The sequence below is a fragment of the Oryx dammah genome, unplaced genomic scaffold (assembly GCF_014754425.2).
Source record: "Oryx dammah isolate SB20612 unplaced genomic scaffold, SCBI_Odam_1.1 HiC_scaffold_3, whole genome shotgun sequence".
In the NCBI taxonomy this organism is placed as follows: domain Eukaryota; kingdom Metazoa; phylum Chordata; class Mammalia; order Artiodactyla; family Bovidae; genus Oryx; species Oryx dammah.
The window spans coordinates 80152250-80174322 of record NW_024070187.1 but is presented as its reverse complement, the minus strand read 5'-3'; the positions used below and the strand labels follow the sequence as shown (position 1 = coordinate 80174322).

At 36.7% G+C, this 22073-nt stretch overlaps 1 protein-coding gene across 1 annotated transcript in view; it reads left to right on the top strand.

Annotated features, from left to right (window-relative positions):
• LOC120861595 (ephrin type-A receptor 5) overlaps window positions 1–22073 on the top strand; it is a 58089-nt gene that overhangs the window by 12823 nt on the left and 23193 nt on the right. Inside the window, exons 5-7 of the mRNA XM_040237319.1 lie at window positions 7802–7863; window positions 9666–9875; window positions 13443–13592. Coding sequence (XP_040093253.1) covers window positions 7802–7863; window positions 9666–9875; window positions 13443–13592 — 422 coding nt within the window. The remainder of the gene's footprint in view (window positions 1–7801; window positions 7864–9665; window positions 9876–13442; window positions 13593–22073) is intronic.

Here is a 22073-nt window from a genome sequence, read left to right as displayed (position 1 = left end):
CTCCTGTCTTAGGTAAGGTATAGAGGTTTATGATTTTATAATCTTTCCCAAAATTAAAATTACATAATTTTATAAATGGAATTAAAATAATCTCAGTGCCCTGCTAAGTTTTGATTACCCCATATGATCTCCTCCCTTCCCACTCCACTGCTTAATAAGCATTATCTATTCCTACTACAAGCACAAGATCCCATTTTCTGGTTGACCATTAATAATTGAATCATGATATTTGTTATTCCAAGCTTCCCTTGGAATAAAAAATAAAAGTAATTTCAAGAAGCTACAAATATTAATGCACTAAATGGAATACCAGCCAAATATATAGAATGATATAGCAAAATAAAACTACAAATATAGAAATATAATAATATGCTCAGACAGTCGTGTCCAACTCTTTGCCACCCCATGGATTGTAGCCCTGAATCCCCTGTCTATGGGATTTTCCATGCAAGAATACTGGAATGGGTTGCCATTTCCTTCTTCAGAGGATTTTCCCTACCCAAGGATTGAACCTCTGTCTTTTGCATTGCAGGCAGATTCTTTACCAACTGCACCACTATAAAAATAGGCTTACTTTTAATTATTTACAAATCTTGTAAAATGTTTCTAAGAAAAGCCAAGTGACAGCTGTTTTCCAGTGAATTATGATGTTTCTAAATTAAATGCTCCCTTATGTCCTTAAGTGGTACCACGTGTTTCGTGGTTTCAGAAAAGCAGGTTAGTATCAATGCAAATAAAAGAATAAGCCCAGATTTAGCTACAACTCTTGTTATGTGGCCTGTTTCAGTGTTTCTCAAAATATAATGTGCCTCTGAAGATATTGCTACAATGCAGAATCTGTTTACATAGATTGGTTTGGGATCTGAGATTTTGCATTTATAACAAGCTCTCTCTTGGGTGATAGCTATGCCACTTGTCAAGGGCCATGCTCTGAAAAACAAGGGCTAAGTCAACATTCCCCAAAGTTTGCTTAACCTAATTTTGAGATAGCTTATGAAAAGAGACTGCTTTACCAGAAATGATGTGTTCTCTCCTTTCTTGAATTTTGTTGGACATGAGCAACACAAAAACATCAGTAAGGCAGCAGATGAAGTTTTGTTTTATTGTGGCAAGAGAAACCCACATATCATGATATCTACCCTATTAAAATTTTAGGTGCAGATTACACAGTGCAGTTTTGTTCATTGTAAGCACAATGTGGTATGGCTAATTTCTAGAAACTTCTTGTCTTGCGTAACTGAAACTACATACCCATGAAACAGAAATCCCTCCTTTCCCTTGCCAAGGCACTGGCAGCCACCATTCTGCTTTATTTTTCTATGGGTTTGAACACTTTAGATTCTTCACATAAGTATTATAGAACCCAAGACCTATCCACTTCACTATTGAACACTTCTGAATGCTTAGAGCATCCATAAGTAATGATCGTATGTAAGAATATGTTATTTATTGACAGCAACTGAATTCCCACTGGATCTACCATTAATGTATGAGCCGGATGATGTGGCACAGTCATTATTATCAAACTTAATGTAACACAGAAGACTATCTTTTAAAATGAAATTTAAAATTTAAAATAAATTTGTAAATTATAGGCATCATAGTGTGGAGGGAAGGAAAACAGTTTTCATAGTCAGGTAGACCTGAATTTGATTCACAGCTTTGTTTTTTATAACTTGCACTAATCAACTCAGGTAATATATTGAATCTTTTTGAGCCACACTCTTCTCTCTGAAAACAGTCATTTGTAATATCAGGGTTACAGGATCTTGATGACAGTTAAAATTAATATCATGACTTGTAAGAAGTGAGTACTCAATAAATCAATAAACTGTAGCTGTTTTATGATTATCAATACAGAATGATAAAATATGACCTAGGCAAATTCCTCGAATAACTGTTTCTATTACTGCTTAGACTCTGCCTGAACTGGGTCCTTAGTAAATAACATAAAGTAATATAAAAACTCCACTCTCAGATTAAAATCATGTTTTAACATGCTTTATGAGCTCTTTTTATATTGATATTTTATAATATGCTTTCAAAATTATTGGTAAATCTACTCTTTGTCTATACTTCAACTGGATAATGGAAAATAATTTATACCATTTTATTGAGTTTACAATGGTTAGAGTAAGCCACATTAATCATTGCTATGTCATTTTTGCAGGCTAGCAGGAACTGAGACAAAACATAAGCCAAACTAAATATAATTATCATTAAAATGGCTCAAACATAAAAAATAATCAGATGGTTTGTGAATTTTCTTATTCTTGTCAACAAAAGAAGGTCATGTTTATTTGCAAATATCCATTTTTATTGCTTTCCCCCCATTTTCTGACAGAGAAGGCAATGGCAAGCCACTCCAGTACTCTTGCCTGGAAAATCCCATGGACGATGCAGCCTGGTAGGCTGCAGTCCATGGGGTCGCGAAGAGTCGGACATGACTAAGCGATTTCACTTTGACTTTTCACTTTCATGCATTGGAGAAGGAAATGGCAACCCACTCCAGTATTCTTGCCTAGAGAATCCCAGGGTTGGGGGAGCCTGGTGGGCTGCCGTCTATGGGGTCGCACAGAGTCGGACACATCTGAAGTGATTTAGCAGCAGCAGCAGCATTTTCTGAAATATGAAAGGCATTTTAGGTCCCTATCATATTTTTCAAATAACATTTTTGCTATTGAAAATACAACCTACACTGTCATAAATAATGTATCTGACTTTTAAAATTAGGTGATGAACCCCAGAAAAACCTTATAGGAGAGACACCAGGTGCCTATCTCCCTAAAAAAGTAACCGTTTTTTTGTTTCCAAATATATGCTATTTAATAACAGTAAGTTTTAAGATCAGTTCATTCTCTTTAGATTGTGAATTCTTTCATCTAAGCTCAGGGAACTTGGGTTGAATTTAAGGAACAGATTTGCCTAAGGAAGAGATTTTTTACATAGGGATTTATCCAACTCCTGCTCAGGAGACCTTGGGAGAGCAGTAATAAATATTTATACTAACCCATAACTGTAAAAAGAGGGTCTAAAAAATGAGAGGATAGATGCAAAGAAGAAATTCTAGAAAAAGAAAACAGAAGGAAACTGAAGTTTTTGTAGTAGTAATATAGAGGAGGTACTGTAATCATAAAAGATTTGGGGTAGAGGAGGTAAAGGTAGATATTGACAAAGTCTTCACTCTGATGGACAAGGCATCTGCTCACATGGTAGGGACTGAGAGTTGCTGATGAAGGAAAGCTTTGACTATATCCCTTGGATATCTGCTGAAATTCAGTTCTTCCAATTCCAATTAAACTCTGACAACTCCCTCAGCAGATTTCTGTAAATGAAAGTCAAAGAGCTTCGCAGGGCAGATTCCTGGAAACACAGGCTGATTTCTGAAAACGTAGACCTTTTTCTAGTTTGATCAGAGCTGGTGTTCAGTAAGTACACAGTCTTTGGTGCTAATACCTATAAATTTTTTAAATACTTCAATACTGTTTGATAAAAAACTGAAGACAGGGTTACCTGCATGTCCCTTTTGTATGCCTACTCAGCTTCACCTCCGAGTACTTCTGAATTCCTGAAATCAGACAGATGAAGGAGTGATTTCTGATATAGCAGGACGTTTCAATATTCCAACATTGTGGCTGGTGCAACTTTGGATGTGTGGGGCCCTGTGCCAAAACAGTTATTATTTAATTCTGGACTTTTGAAAGAAAAGGGGTTTCAACATTAATGAAAGTCAGAAATAAGCCCTAGGATATAAGAATGAGACCAAAGGACCCAAAGCAGAATTTTGTCTATTTAGTAGTTTGTCTGAGGTCGATTGAATGCGTGTGACAATGCCATTAAAATGAAGTTAATCTGGGAGCGAAAAACAGACTCATTTGAAAAGACCCTGATGCTGGGAAAGATTGAAGGCAGGAGGAGAATGGGATGACAGAGGATGAGATGGTTGGATGGCATCACCAACTCAATGGAGATGAGTTTGAGTAGACTCCAGGAGTTGGTAATGGACAGGGAGGCCTGGCAGGCTGTGGTCCACAGGGTCATGAAGAGTCAGACACGAATGAGCAACTTAAACTGAACTGAACTGAATCTGGGAGCATATCTCAATGAGCTTAGATTACAGTAATCCTAAGGAGAAAAAGCATTTATGATCTTTTTCGTTTGTTTATTGTCTTGGCCATTTACAAATAAATACAACATGAGTCACTTGTTTTTTTGTTTTTCTGGTATTGTATTTCCAGTCATTTAAAAAATCGGTGTTCCCCAACTCATCTCCTGTCACTTCCTGAATTATAAAGGAAAATCCAGGCCTCTAGCCGTGTTTGAAGTTGACAAGCTCTTTCATGACAAGATACAAGCTACCTCTTCTTCTTCCTGAAGTCCCGGTCACCTTTTGTTACAACGGTGACACTTTCAAAGTTCAAGTCAAATGACATCTCTAATACATATTTTCTACATATGGGATGTTTTACCTAACATAGGTATACTACAAATATATGATAAATTATTTTAGGCAAACTCTTTTTTATAACTTTTACAAACTTTAAAGAGAAGGAGAGAAATCAATCTGCCTTTATAGTATTACTTGTCACATTCCATTCAAAGAATAGTATTCTGAAGTGTTTTAACAGAAAATAATTATCTGAGTAAGAAATTAGACTGAACTACTACTGGTGGCTCAGTGGTAAAGAAACCACCTGCAATGCAGGAGAAACATGTTCGATTCCAAGGTCGGGAAGATACCCTGGAGGAGGGCACAGCAACCCACTCCAGTATCATTGCCTGGAGAATCCCATGGACCGAGGAGACTGACAGGCCACAGTCCATAGTGTCACAAAAAGTGAGATACAACTGAAGTGACTTAGTACATGCACATACACCGTATTACACTAAATAGTGAGTGTTAAGTGATTTTGGAATGAAAACTCCTTTTTCTTCCTAGTTGTTTCTTTTTTGTATGTAATTATCTTTTTATATCTGTTTGCACTTCAAGGTAATGTTGATTGAATAAATTTGAAAGTTCTAATTCTGTGACCTGAATGAATCACTTCTCAAGTAAAATACAGGTACCTTTCTGGAGAATGCCATTAAGTTAATTATAGTGCATTTTCATAATTGATAGGCCCCATTTCTCTTATTATATAAAAAGTTAACTAATAGACATATAAGATAGAATTTTTCTACCATAAGATCTTTTTCCACTTAACCTCAGTATAATTTAGCACTAAAATTGTATATAGTATACATTTATTAAAGAATAAAGGGGCATGTTTTAAAATATAGTGAGGTTAATGTGGAGTGATAAAACTAGCAACCTTGTTTTAGGTATTTTTTCATATAGCAAATATTTTTGATCTTATATTTTTCATCTTATATCACAGACATATTACACACAAAATGCCATAATTTTATGAGGGTAAAATGTGATCTATTCTCTTGGTCAAATTACATCTAGCAATGACATTTATGCACAAAGTTGATAAAGTTTATAAAATAATGATATATAGTAAATTTAAATTCTAAGTGATGGGCACATATTGGATAGCAATATGACTTAGAGGATACTCACAATAACTCTGTGAGGCAGGTGCCATTAGTGTCCCCATTTTGGAGGTGAGAAAACTGAGGTACACAGATGAGAATTGATTTGCCTAAGATCATATGATAGTAATTGATTTATCTGGGATACAAAGCCAAGCCGTGTGGCTTCAGAGTCTGTCCAGCTACAGTTTTATATCAGACATAAAAAGAGGAGGACCTCATCCATCAGAACAATGATTATAAGAGATGTTTCCAGATAGCAAGAGGAACTAGAACAGGGTTTTGAGGGATGGAAAAATTTGGATTGATAGAGATTGTAGGTATGTGGCACAGAGGGAAAAGAGAGGTAGCCATAAGTAAACGTATTACAAGAACACGGAAATAAAGTTGGGAAAATGCAATATATATTCCAGGGATCAGCAGTAGGGCAGTTAGACTGGATGAAAGTTTTTATTTAGAACTCTTGAGAAACCTGTATGCAGGGCAGGCAGCAACAGTTAGAACTGGACATAGAACAGCAGACTGGTTCCAAATTGCCAACATCTGATGGATCATCGAAAAAGCAAGAGTGTTCCAGAAAAACATCTATTTCTGCTTTATTGACCATGCCAAAGTCTTTGACCATGTGGATCACAACAAACTGTGGAAAATTCTGAAAGAAATGGGAATACCAGACCACATGACCTGCCTCTTGAGAAACCTATATGCAGGTCAAGAAGCAACAGTTAGAACTGGACATGGAACAACAGACTGGTTCCAAATAGGAAAAGGAGTATGTCAAGGCTGTATATTATCACCCTGTTTATTTAACTTCTATGCAGAGTACATCATGAGAAACGCTGGGCTGGAAGAAGCACAGGCTGGAATCAAGATTGCCAGGAGAAATATCAATAACCTCAGATATGCAGATGACACCACCCTTCTGGCAGAAAGTGAAGAAGAACTAAAGCACCTCTTGATGAAGGTGAAAGAGGAGAGTGAAAAAGTTGGCTTAAAGCTCAACATTCAGAAAACTAAGATCATGGCATCTGGTCCCATCACTTCATGGGAAACAGATGGGGAAATAGTGTCAGACTTTATCTTTGGGGGCTCCAAAATCACTGCAGATGGTGATTGCAGCCATGAAATTAAAAGACGCTTACTCCTTGGAAGAAAGTTATGACCAATCTAGACAGCATATTGAAAAGCAGAGATATAACTTTGTCACAAAGGTCTATCTAGTCAAGTCTATGGTTTTTCCAGTAGTCAGAGTTGGTCTATAAAGAAAGTTTAGCGCCGAAGAATTGCTGCTTTTGAACTGCCGTGTTGGAGAAGACTCTTGAGAGTCCCTTGGACTGAAAGGAGATCCACCAGTCCATCCTAAATGAGATCAGACCTGGGCATTCATTGGAAGGACTGATGTTGAGGCTGAAACCCCCATACTTTGGCCACCTCATGCAAAGAGCTGCCTCATTTGAAAAGACCCTGATGTTGGGAAATATTGAAGGCAGGAAGAGAAAGAAACGACAAAGGATGAGATGGTTACATGGCATCACCGACTCACTGGACATGAGTTTGGGTAAACTCCGGGAGTTGGTGATGGACAGGGAGGATTGGCATGCTGCGGTTCATGGGGTCGCAAAGAGTCGGACACGACTGAGGGACTGAACTAACTTGTGAGAAAGATGAATGTGTTTGCTGGATATTATTATTTGGCACTTCATATCATTACCTCTATTAAAATGAAATTCATCCTTAAACTCATTTTATACATAAATGGACTTTGATATTGAAAATTTTTTTATATCTTAAATGTCAATCTTTATCATTCTTGTGATACTATCTTCTCACTGACCCCATTTAGTATATACTGATATCATCATGCCAGGAATATACTCGCTACTCAAAGAGGACTGTTTTATATATATATATATATATATATATATATATATAATGTGTGTGTGTGTGTATATATATATATATATATTGCACACAATAATAAAAACTTCCAGGTAAAGGTGGTACTACTGGTAAAGAACTTGCCTGCCAACTCTGGTGGACACAAGACATAAGTTTGATCCCTGGGTAGGGAAGATCCCTTGGAGGAGGGCATGGCAATCCAGTCTAGTATTCTTGCCTGGAGAATCTCATGGAGAGAGGAGCCTGGTGGGCTACAGGGATGCAAAAGAGCTGGACATGACAAAAGCGACTTAGCATGCAAACTTTTCCTAGATAAGACTACAAAATAAAAAAGCAGCAGTTTATACCACTGTGCTCTTTTCAGGTAAACCGGTGATGATCGTTACAGAGTATATGGAAAATGGTTCTTTAGATACATTTTTAAAGGTAAGATTTTATATAAATGGTGTTATTTATATATATAGTGTTATTTATATACTGACTGTGATGTTGAAGGAGAAATCCAGTCACTTTAAAGCTAAATTTTAAATAGAAATATCTGGAGTCAGGATAATTATACTCCAAAAATTAACTTTGGCTTGAAAATTGGCTTAAAACTTATACAAATCCAAATTACATGTCTCTAGGGTTTTATTTAATGTGTGTTAATGTGCCTCCCTCAAAAAGTATAAAGGAGGGAAGGAAGGAAGGAAGGAGGATAGGAATGAAGGAAAGGAAAAAAAGAGAATCTTTTAGAAGTAGTTAATTTTCTCTAAAGTAAGTTAAACAGAGCAATACAAATATTATATGGTATTGCTTATATGTGGAATGTAAAAAACGGTACAAATGAGCTTGTTTACAAAACAGAAATAGTGTCACAGATGTAGAAAACAAACTTATGGTCACCAATGGGGGGGAAGGGGGATAAATTTGGAGATTGAAATTGATGATATAGATGCTATTATATATAAAATAGATAACTAATGAATATCTACTGTATGGAACAGAAAACTCTACTCAATACTCTGTAATGTCCTATTGGGAAAAGAATCTAAAAAAGGGTAGATATATGTATATGTATAACTGGTTCACTTTACACCTGAAACTAACACAAGATTGTAAATCAATTACAATGAAAAAATTTTTAAATAAAATGTAAATATTTAACTCTCTCAAAATACGTAACATCAGGCAGAACAGGGAAAATGTCTATAAAATCCGTGAAAGTCATATACTAATGAAAGAGTCAAACAGACTCATAACTCCCCTGCGGGCCAGCCACTACTTGTACTTCTGTATTTGAAGAATCATTGTGTGATAATAGATGGTAGTCAATGTTGTTAGATCTTCTGGGTTTTAGGAAAAGAATTTACTGTGCAAGTTTCTAAATATTAAAGGTTGGCTTCTCATTTTATTAGTAAATAGTATGTACTGAACAATGTAACAGGTTTGCAGGCCTGATTAAACCTGTAGACTAGCAACCTTTCATCTTCAAATGGCAACAGCTGTCATTGATTAGAAAAGTGAAGCAACAGTGGCATTAGTTACCATCATAAGAATATGACAGGGGTCCAATGGTATGGCAAACTTCTCTTCCAGTCTTCAGCCTGTACCAGACTCTGCTGCCAAATTTCTTGTACATATATTTAAGTTTATCAGCCCCTTAAGATCACATCATTCCTTTATTTCAAAATAAGCATCAGTTGAGCCTTATTCGGTGTGTCTGCACCAAATCCAGTGCACGTAAGCCTCCCAGAAATACTAACATTCTCCTGGTTATTGCTCAGTCCCTCCCTCCCTCATCTGCTACTGCAGAATCTCACTTATTTCCTTTAGCCATTTCTTTACTGCAATATGCCTATCCAAACAGCTTCTTTTAAATCACTTCTAAAATGTGCAGTGTTAACCCAAGGCAGGCACTAAATTGGAGTGATGAAAACACTCTTCTAATGACTAAGAAAGGAATCACAATGAAGAAAAGAGTAGCAATACATAAGATTTTGATAGAGGGTTTTCAAAGCCTTCATCTGCTTTCACCAAGTAGAGGACACTTTGTATACACTTGGTAACTGATACAGTTTTCAAGTTTACTGTCTATTGCTTAATTTTTTTCTATTCTCCTTCAGATAGAAATTGCAATGTGAATTTGGTAGTAGTATGTATTAATTTAAGGATTGAAGGAAGATCCTTATATATCTTTCCCCAGTGATAGGTGTTGCAGGACTAATATTTCTGTATAATCTTTACAGAAAAATGATGGGCAGTTCACTGTGATCCAGCTGGTTGGCATGCTGAGAGGCATTGCTGCAGGAATGAAATACCTTTCCGACATGGGCTACGTGCATAGAGACCTTGCTGCCAGAAACATCTTAATCAACAGTAACCTTGTGTGCAAAGTGTCTGACTTTGGGCTTTCCAGGGTACTGGAAGATGATCCTGAGGCAGCCTACACCACAAGGGTAAGATCTAACAGAATGCCTTCTGAAATACTACACTGGAGACATTGAATATTTAAAGATTTTAAAAGAAATGGCCAAAGAAAAAGAAGTTCCTCCAATATAGGAAAAAAGAGGGAAGAAACAGAGAAGGTGGCTAAAAAAGTCCAAATAAGTTCCTTGTTAGATGTCAGAAAATTCAAATATTAAACTTAGATAAGCTAAGTATTCACGTAATGAGTCTTAATTGTTTATTTTTCTCTACAGTTGCTTAAAATAAAAAGTTTCAGTTCAGAGTGGATACAACTGATAAAAATCATATAGAGTATTAAATGTAAAAGTTAAAGAATGTCCTGTATTAAAAGTAATAAATATATACATATATTAACATATAATATATGTATGCATGTAATATGTGCTCATATTACACATCTGAATATATTAATATGCTTTTTATGTGAATATATAAACATGTATAGCATTTCAGTCAGTCAGTCAGTCAGTCAGTTCAGTCGCTCAGTCGTGTCTGACTCTTTGCGACCCCATGAATCACAGCACGCCAGGCCTCCCTGTCCATCACCAACTCCCGGAGTTCACCCAAACTCATGTTCATCGAGTCAGTGATGCCATCCAACCATCTCATCCTCTGTCATCCCCTTCTCCTGCCCCCAACCCCTCCCAGCATCAGGGTCTTTTCTAATGAGTCAACTTTTCGCATGAGGTGGCCAAAGTATTGGAGTTTCAGCTTCAGCATCAGTCCTTCTAGCATAAACCCTATACCATAGTTTTCTCATGTATGAAACAAATACAGACATATCTAAAGCTGCCTTCTAAATATTCACATGATAGGGAATAAAAGAGCTATTTCTTCAGAAAGTTTTGATTTACTGGAGGTATTTTAATGCCTAATTGCTTTTCTTTTATACTATGTAAACTGTTAAGCCCACTTCTATGGAAAATTGGTCACTAAATCATATTGTCAAAATGAGCATAAATCAACACCCTTTTCCAGCAAAGTAATTGCTTCCTGAATCATTGTAATACAATTGACAGTTCTTTCCATAGAAAACTATGGGTAATGATGGAGCAGAATTTCCTGGGCAGTCTATGTACTGCATTTCTTGAGTTTTAATACCTTATAATAAACTAAACTTGTTCTAAATCTTTTGAAGGTCATCAAAACATCCTCAATATTTAAACATCTTAGGAAGTTAGGAATTTATCATTATATCTTTTTCACTATACAATGTGGTTAACTTTTGTTTCAATACAGAATACTTTTGACATCGCTTATGCTAAATGTTCACATTTTCTAATTTAATTCAATGTTTTTAAAATTACTTGTTTTAGTCTATTTTATATTGTAAGGCTGTTTTTTTTTCATTGTGTTGTGATTTATGGATCATTAAGGATTACACTATGCTGAAGATCAAGAGTAACTTACCTAAGCAAACAAAACTTTCCGTTGGTCAGCCTAATAAATCAATAAATTAATTGGTGGGATTTCCCTATCTTCTAGACCTAATTATTATTGTCATTATTTCTGTTAAGTGAAACCTCAAGTAGGGATTCTCCTGGGATTAGAGTTACACTTAATAAAGTTGGCCTAAACAAGATTGAGTTTATAGAAAAATCTGTTCCCAGTATGGTTGGTTGGTGTCTTGTTGCTAAGTCACTTCAGTTGTTCCCAACTCTGGGCAACCCCATAGACAGCAGCCCACCAGGCTCCCCCGTCCCTGGGATTCTCCAGGCAAGAACGCTGGAGTGGGTTGCCATTTCCTTCTCCATGTTGGTGTCTTAGTTATTAATAAATGTATAAAGTGAATTTGTCAAGGTCTGTGTAAATGTGTCATGCTAGTGGAGAAGGAGGGGGAAGGAAGCCAAAGATGAGGCCCTCAAGATTTACTCCTCTGAAACGGGGTATGGTTACACTTTGTGGAAAGTCCGTATACTGAAAGATGAGCCAGTGAGGGAACTTCAGATAATACTGATATACAATATGATGGTCAGAGGACTAGAAGAAAACTTCCAGGCTGAAGTTTAAAATAATCAACAAATTGCAATTTAAAGAGAAATCATAAGGGCTTCCTTAGTAGCTCAGAAGGTAAATAATCTGGCTGCCATGCAGACCTGGGTTCAATCCCTGGATCAGGAAGATCCCTTGGAGAATGGCAACCCACTCTAATATTTTTGCCTGGAGAATTCCATGGACAGAGGTGCCTGGTGGGCTGCTATACTACATGCAGTCCCAACAAGTCAGACATGACTGAATTTATGTATACATATATTATATATATATTAACACATATATTATTATGCATACATATGTGTATGTATACATATATTATATAATAATACATATAATAAAATATATAATAGTAATATAGGCCATCCCAATGCCACATAGTTGGCCTAATGATGTGATCTTGCCTATGAATATTTAATTTAAAAAGTATGTTTCAGGAGAGTATTCTTAAAGTGGTATTATCATGTTTCTAAGGAGCAAATAATTCAAAATTAGCTTGAATAATTCAAATTAATGTCAACTCACAGAAATTTCAGTCATTACATGCAATTGTTATTTCTTCATATGTCTTGAAACTTTGATTCATAAAGAGCAATTTAAGTCCTATTTTCTTCTAGTAGGTAAATTAAATTTTTTTTCTTCCTGCAAAATAGGAAAACATATTTTAGTTTCTTTCAAGAAAATATTTAAAACCCACATTTTTTTCTCTCTCAGTCTCTATTTTAAGGTGTATTTGCTTATAGATGAAATATTTGGTTGCATGGATTTTCCCTCTTTTAAAACTTCAAAGAGTTTACACTGAAATGGGTGAGATATAAAATTGTCTGTTTTGTAAACTAAGAGAAAACTTACCAAATCATAGTTTTTATCATGTAAAAACCCAAACTTGATAACCTTGTGAGTGTTCCCCCATAATCTAATTTTAATAATTTTTAATTTAGTTGACTCTAATTTAGATACTTGCCTTTTACTTTTAAAAATAAGCAGTTAGATCAAATACACACAGAAGTATGACAACAAAAAATAAGAGAAGTCTAAAATAAATTGCACAGTGTCAAGAGAAAGTATAACTGAGGTTTGTTTGTTTGTTTTTTTTAATATATCTGCTTTTCATGCTTGTCTTACTAACTTTGAAACTTCTCAGGATTGCATTCAGCAATCAAGAATTTCTATTTTCAATCCTTATATTGAAGGAAAAAGTGATACCCTGGGAATTTGAGTCCTTTACTTTCTGTTAGCAAGTCATTAAAGTATACCTTATTGATTTGCTTTACTGCCTGCTTTCCCCACTTAAAGTTGCCATCCTGATACTGTAATTGAGATGTGGGTCCTGTATGTGTTCCAGCAGTCAGACAGAATTTAAACTAGAAGCCTTCTGGACAGCCAATTAGTAGTCAGTCTACAAGTGCTTAGGGGCTTGAGATATGTGAAGGGAGACTGCATGCTGTCAAACAGATTCACTTAAAAATGCTACATCTCTTTCTACATCTTTTCAGTGAGGCAGAAGTATCCCTAGATACATTTGAAATATGTGGGAATTTTTTTTTATTCTTTTTCGATTTTAGGGAGGCAAAATTCCAATCAGATGGACTGCCCCAGAAGCTATAGCTTTCCGAAAGTTTACTTCTGCGAGTGATGTCTGGAGCTATGGAATCGTGATGTGGGAGGTTGTATCTTATGGAGAAAGACCCTACTGGGAAATGACCAACCAAGATGTAAGTACAAAACTAGTCCTCTTAAAATTTGAAATGAGATATAGTTCTCTGAGTCGTGCGATTTTTATACACACACACACAAACACACACACACATACAAATGTATATGTGTATATATATGTGTATTTCTGAAAATGACAGGTGCTTAAAAAAGTGAAATGCTCTTTGCTTAACCTCTGGTCTGTTTTGTTGTTATTAAAATCCTTTATACAAAACCTCAAGATAAGTTAACACAATGGAAAGCAAGTTATTGTTATATAAAAGCTTAGTCCCTTGCCAGGACAGTTCTAGCTATACTATCATGATGTTTCACTCATTTCATGTCAGTATCATTTTCAAAAATGAAGAAAGAGCCATCAAAGAATGAATACTGACAGGCTAGTTTTTACAACATGCGCTTGATAAAAGGAGCTAATACTCCATGTGAAAAGGATGAATGTTATTGATTTAACAGTGGACGCTCTTAGAGAATAAAAAGAAATAATCTATGTTTCTTTACATTTAAAAATATAGAAAGAGTTATATTGTCTGTTTAATTTTGAAAAAGAAAAAAAAGAGCTGTTTTTTTTCCCATATGGAGAAATAATTCAAGCTTAGAATCCTGGAATTAAAGACCCCAGAAAAGAATCTTCTATTCAGGTTCAGAATGATGCTTGACACATGACTCTCTGGTCTTTGCCTTTGTAATTTTCCATTGTTATTATTCAGTACAACCCTTTCTATTTTGAATCACATTGAAATTTGATATTTTTATTCAAATAAACAATTATAAAAGCTAACGTGTATTAAGTCCTTACTGTATCAAAAACAAAAACAATACTGTATGCCATATACTGTTTTAAATGATTTAACAAATAGCTCATTACTTCTTTGTAGAAAAAAACAGTATAATGAACAAGCTTAACTCAATAAATCACCATGATGATTTAAAACATTTCTTTTTGTCCCCAATTATTTCTTTCATCCATGCTCTCTAAAGTCTCCCTCTCCTATGCGTTTAGGGATTATTGCACAGGTACTGTAGCTCTCCAGCTGCATTTTGGTGAATCAGCAGTGAACGTGAAGTCACTTAGTCGTGTCCAACTCTTTGTGACCCCATGGACTGTAGCCTACCAGGCTCCTCTGTTCATGGGATTTTCCAGGCAATAGTACTGGAGTGGATTGCCATTTCCTTCTCCAAGGAATCTTCCCGACCCAGGGATTGAACCCGAGTCTTCCACATCATAGACAGACACTTTACCGTCTACCACCTCAGCCAAAAGGCCGAGAATCAGCAGTACCATGCTAGTAATTAAGATTCGCTTTCAGATAATAAAAAATCCAAGTCCAGTCCAAATCAGAGTCAATCCTACATCCACTTCAAAGTGTATTCTATAACGACAGGGTCAGCCTGACACCAGGTAGCATGATTGGGAAGGAAGAATTGTCAGATTTTTGCCTTCCTCTCTGAGAGATCCTTGTATTCCAGCTGATGTCCGAGAATTCCCACACTTACTGCCTGCTCCCCACCTCACAGCTTCTTATGATGCCTCACACATGTCTGCTTCACCAGAGGATAGCACATTCTTGTTGGTTGTTCTACCAGTGTCCCCTCTTTTAGATACTATTGCAGGCTGTCCTGGGCTGTCCATGGTAGTTCAGCTGGTAAAGAATCTGCCTGAATGCAGGAGAACACGGTTCAATTCCTGGGTCAGGAAGATCTGCTGGAGAAGGGATAGACTACCCATTCTAGTATTCTTGGGCTTCCCTATTGGCTCAGCTGGTAAAGAATCCCTCTTCATTGCTGCCCTAGCCCCCCTGCCTCCTTCAGATTCCCTAGATGAGAAGCCAAGGTTGCCCTTTGGCTTTCCCAAGAAATATTTAACAGCATTATTCTTGGATAGCAATAGGAAATTAAGCTGATTGATTCCTGCCTCTCACAAGCATACTGCAAGGCCATGATTCTCCCTTTCTTTTTATCATCTACAGCTGCTACAACTAGTTTTCTTTGTGCCTTGTTTGCTTGACTTAGTCAAGCAAAGAAGGGATGCTGACTTTTATGTTTCTCTAAATTTAAGAGAAAATATAATCTACTGTCATCAACTTTATGATTTTAGGGCCAGGACTGTGGCCAAAGTGATGAAATCATTGCATGTCTAGCTATCCATCAGAGGGATATTATCCATTTCCCAGTTAATACACTGGAGAGATTAAATGACTTTCTTTAGGCCACAAAAATATGACAAGTTATGCCAGAAATTTCAGCTTGGCTCTCCAAAATTTTATACCTAACCTCCACACTGTTTCCAATTGAATCAGTCTTCTAATTGAATATAAAATATTCAATTCAGTATGTAATAATTACTATGGATTAATCTAGTCTAGACAGAGACCAGACCTATTTTGCTATTTGCTACACTCTCCAGATAAATGCCTAATGCTAACTTGAAACATATGGTTTGGCTTCAGACCTCTCAAGGCTCATTTCAATGCCACTGTTTCCTTTAGTCTTTATGAAAGTATTTCATTCTGTCATGCCAGTAAGGCTGCTCCCTTCTCTCGAGGAAAACATTTATCCCTATTTGGTGGTATAACTCCTTCTCACTCTTGAGATATATTTAATTCTGATTTGTCACTCGAAATTATTTTTAGTCCTTCCCAAATATGTCAACATTCAGAAAATTAAGATCATGGCATCCGGCCCCATCATTTCATGGGAAATAGATGGAGAGACAGTGGAAACAGTGTCAGACTTTATTTTTCGGGGCTCCAAAATCACTGCAGATGGTGACTGCAGCCATGAAACTAAAAGACGCTTACTCCTTGGAAGGAAAGTTATGACAAACCTAGACAGCATATTAATACTTCAGTGCATGATTTTTAATAACTATTGTGCATTACTGTTGCTGCTGAATTTATGTGTATTTTTCTATGTATATGTACATCAATACAACTATGTATATGTATGCATGACCTTCTCTGTGTGGGTACCTGTTTGTGCATTTTCCATCCAAAAGACATTATCTATGTATTATATCTCTAAAATGCCTGCCTGACTTGCAATAAAATATAAATTGATCTCTAAAAAAAAAAAAAAAAAGGCAGAGACATTACTTTGCAAACAAGGGTCCATCTAGTCAAAGCTATGGTTTTTCCAGTGGTCATGTATGGATGTGAGAGTTGGCCTATAAAGAAAGCTGAGCAGCAAAGAATTGATGCATTTGAACTGTGGTGTTGGAGAAGACTCTTGTGAGTCCCTTGACTGCAAGGAGATCCAACCAGTCCATCCTAAAGGAGACCAGTCCTGGGTGTTCATTGAAAGGACTGATGTTGAGGCTGAAACCCCCATACTTCGGCCACCTGATGCAAAGAGCTGATTCATTTGAAAACACCCTGATGCTGGGAAAGATTGAGGGCAGGAGGAGAATGGGATGACAGAGGATGAGGTGGTTGGATGGCATCACTGACTCAATGGACATAGGTTTGGGTGGACTCCATGAGTTGGTGATGGACAGGGAGGCCTGGCGTGCTGCAGTTCATGGGGTCACAAAGAGTCGGACACGACTGAGCGACTGAACTGAACTGAACTGAAATATGTGTATAATATATGTAGCATTATTATTCACATTATTGACCATTTTGTCTGACATAGCTTTATCTGTCACAAATATGATAAATCAAAGTAGAATATAATGTTAAGTGAAAGCTCATATGTGTTTCTGCTAATCTGGACCGGGCTTGCTCATGCTCATGCTCATGTGGACTGGTTGATATATACTGGTACACCTTGGCTCTGTTCCACATGGCCCTCATCTTCTATCAGCAGGCTAGCCTAGATATGAGCTCATTTGCCATGTGACTGAAGGGTGAAAATAAACCCAATTGCACTTCAGCCTGCACATTCCATTGTCCAATCCCGTAACCAGAGGATCAGTCCAGTTCCCATAATCAGCTTATTGTGAATGGACAATCTAAATTTACATGGAAAAGGACATAGAAACAAAGAGATGTGAAGGATTGGGAATGAATATTTTTCCTGTTTTCAGCCATTAGAGAGTCTTGATAGTTTTTCAGATAACTTAATTTAAAACTATTTCAAAGATACAAGGAAGTGCTAATGTAATATTTCCAGAATACAATAAAAATAAAAGCTAATATTTTGGCTTTGGTTGGGTTTTCTAAGAACCTACAGAAAATTACTATACAATTAAAGATCTTTCTAAAATGTCTGCCTTTAATAGAATGTCCAACACATGTTTTGCATTTTATCAGCAAGCTAAATATTACGTTTGGTATGCCTCAATTTCTTATCAAAATTTATATCCAAGAAACATGACAGATCTACTGTATTTGAAAATCATGATCACTGAATATTTCTTTTGAAAAATGTTTCTCAGAAAGCAAAATAAAAGTACTCATTTGTCAGTTTTAAATGATCTTTTCTATCATCTCTGCATTCTAGATATTGTCTGATCCTAAAAGGGCTTTGCTACCATGAAAATGTTACATTACCAAGACATGCAGAATAATATAACTCTCTCAGAGGAGCCCTTCTGCTGTGTCAGGGAGACAGAATGCTGCAGTAGGTTTCTTTTGATTTAGGATTGCCTCCATCATCACAGAGAAAAGCCATAACAACATATAATAAAAATCAACTAAGATGATGAATATGATTTTAGGTAAATATCAGACCATGAACTCTGATTCAAGTTTGGGAAGCCAAGATTATATCCTGTTGTCACTAGAAGCTTCCTTACTTACAACAAACATTTTAAATGTCAACATTTTTCAGAACCCAAAAAGAAACAAAATAAGAGGACATGTGTTGCATTTTTATATTTAGTGACAATCTCTTTTACTCATTGGGAAAGACCCTGATACTGGGAGAGATAGAAGGCAAGAGGAGAAGGGGGCAAAAGAGTATGAGATGGTTGGATGGCCACATCAACTCAATGGACATGAGTCTGAGCAAACTCAGGGAGTTAATGAAGGACAGGGAATCCTGGAGTGCTGAAATCCATGGGGTTGCAAAGAGTTGGACATGAATTAGCGACTGAAAAACAAAATGAATACCTAGTGTATACTAAGTGCATAAGTTATAAAGTGTTTTAAAAACTTATTTAAGCAATACATTTTTAAAATTTTTTAAGCATTCAAGTTTTTTTTTTTAATTTTTAATTAATTATTTTAATTGGAGGCTAATTGCCTTAAAATATTGTGGTGTTTTTTGCCATATATCAACATGAATCAGCCATGGGTGCACGTTTGTCCCACCATCCTGAACCCCTCTCCCACCTCCCTTCCCACCCCAAACTCTGGGTTGTCCCAGGGCACCAACTTTGAGTGCCCTGCTTCATGCATCAAACTTGCACTGGTCATCTATTTTACATATGGTAATATACATGTTCCAATGCTATTCTCTCATTCAGATTTCTAATGCCATTTCTGTTAGCCTAAATCATACCTTTAAGATGGCAAATATCTTTGACTCCAAAAGGATGTGCACTCACCTTGTACTAGATGTGCCTGCCTTTCTCTTTCAATTTTTTTGTTTGTTTGTTTCAGCTCCTGATGGGATAGAATGATGTGTGTATATGTACATAGCATTGCTGAAGTTTTTAATGGCAAAACAAAAAAGAACAGTTTATGGTAACATACAGCACACTGTAATTAACTGAAGTATTAAGTATTAGGAGTTTAGTTCTCACCCAAATACTCCAAATTACCAAGATTTGACAAATTACCAATGATTTGAGAAAATTATTCTTGTTCTCAATGAGTCTACTGGACAAATGATTATTGGTCTAAGGATAATGCTGCCATTGGATGCAAGTAATTAGTTAGGGACTGGTAGGTAACTTCATGGAAATTCTTACCCTTTGGGAAAAAGTGAGACATAAACAAATATCAGTCTAAAATTTCTATACCTTGCTTCTTAAAAATAACTAAAACAAAAATCTAAAATTGAAAGGATAGAATAATCTTTGATTCGATAACTCTTGGTCAGCTTCAGTGATTATAAAGGAAATGGACTTGAGCAGAAGATTTCTAAGATCTTTCTAATCTCTGGAATTCTCTAAAATTGATGTACGAAGAAAAAGACATACTTGATACTTTTTAAATAGCTATTGGAAACAGGGAAAAAATACTAGGGAAAAAATTAGTCTATATGAAACTATTTCTATGGCATTTGAGATAATTTCTAGGAATATATTATTAAACTCCAGTCACTTTGGAGGAGCTTCGTATCTATCAAGGACTCATCTGTGAAGGTTCGAGTAAATACCAAGCAACATAAGCATTCACAGTCTATGTAGAACCTAATTCTTCAGAGCTCATGCTGATGCTTGAAATTTCCCTACCAATTTCCTACCACTCACTTATCCAGCCTAAACTTTCACATCTCCTGTGATGAAGAATGCACTATCTTTCAAAATAGCTCATTTTAATTCTAGATATTAATTTTTTTCTTATGGTGGAAGAAGTCTGACTTTTCCCGACCCAGGGATTGAACCCGGGTCTCCCGCATTGTAGGCAGATGCTTTACCGTCTGAGCCACCAGGGAAGTCCCAGTAATATCCATACCTGTCCCAAATTATTTTCTGGGGAGGTAATAATTTCTCGTTTCAGTAGAGTGACTCAGTGCTTAGATAGAAAGATCTACATAATTGCATGCCAGAGAGACTTAGATGTGAGTCTTCCCATAGCAACTTGTTACTTGTATGAATGTGTGCAGTGGTTAACCTTCTGGAATGTCACATGTTTCACTTATAAAATGTGTATTAATTCTTATTTTGCAGATATGTGTTAAAAATGAGTGCAGATAATATACATATATTTTGCATCTTAGTACCTATGATATCCCCAGTTCAGTGGACATAAACTTGGGCAAACTCCAGGAGTTTGTAAGGGACAGGGAAGCCTGGTGTGCTGCAGTCCATGGGATTGCAAAGAGTCAGAGACAACTTGGCAACTGAACAACAACAATCTATGATATAATGCCTGCACTAGTTTAGATCCTCCAAGAAGCCTATGTCAAGAGGGAATTCCATATACATTGTATTATTAAAGGGAATGCTTGTGAGGAAAAAGAGGAAGGGATGAGAGGAAGCTGGGAGAGATGTCAGACGTGATGCAAATCTGCTCCCAGATAGAGATCAGATAAAGGATGGTGCAGGCCAACATCTGAGACCAAAGTGTACTTCTAAGAGAGGTTGCTAAGGCTGCCAAGGAGTCCCCAAGCCAACATCGGCTGTTGTAGGAGTCTCATAGGAATGTGTCTATCTTATCAGTACCATATTCAGTAATTGACTGGGAGTAATCTATACAAGGGCTTTCCTGATAGCTCAGTTGGTAAAAAAATAAAAATAAAAATAAAAATAAAAAACCCGCCTGCAATGCAGGAGATGCTGGTTTGATTCTTGGGTCAGGAAGATCTGTTGGAGAAGGGATACACTCCCCATTCCAGTATTCTTGGGCTTCCCTTGTAGCTCATCTGGTAAAGAATCTGCCTGTAATCCAGGAGACCTGTGTTCAATCCCTGGGTTAGGAAGAGCCCCTGGAGAAGGGAAAGCCACTCCAGTATTCTGGCCTAGAGAATTTCATGGACTATATAATCCAAAGGATCACAAAGAGTTAAACATGACTGAGCAACTTTCACTTTCAATCTATACAAACCATGGCCTTGGTATAAACATGATGATGAATTTTAGAAGTGTTAGGGTTAAGATCTATAGGTCAGTTACCATGCCCGCAGATGAAGATATGTGAGACAGATTTTTGTGGTTGCCATGCTCCACATTTTTTGCAACACAAAGCAACTTTTCTACGCAAGTTCTAGAAGCGTCTGTTCCATGATTCTGTAGGCTTTTTTTTCTGAAGGAAAATTCAGAAAAGGCCAATTACGAACAAAACTGTAGCCCCTCAGCTGATCTCAGGACCTCATATAGTTCTTAACCTCTCCCTCCTCCAGCATCCATTCTGACTTCCCATCACCAACAACCTGGAAAATCATGGTGGCTTAACTGGTAGACTGAATCAATCTTTCATTCTTGGAGGCAAGCATTTTCTGTTCACAGTTGTTATAAAGAAGTAACAAGAGAGCCCCTTAGAGTTTTACCTCGGGTCCACACAAATTTCTCCTTGCCCCAACTGTGTGAAAGCAGTTCAGATACTTCCTGCTCTTCAGAATCAATAACCTTGGCCATCATGGTGAAAGACACCTCTTCTCTTGTGCTTGTACCTGGTCACAGGTAGTGCAGAGTGCCCTGGGTCACATCTATAACCTGTTGTCACCTGACAAGAGTCACTGGGAATAAAGAACAATGTAGAAATTTCTGATTCAATACATAAAACTGCATCCCGAATAGTGACACCTAATCCTATCAAAATGTTGCCTCCATGTTTGTGCTTCACTGGTACCTTTAAAAGTCTTCCAGCATTCTGTGAGGTTTGTTGCTTCTGGATAATGAACTGTGTATAGTGGTTACTGGAACCGGCACA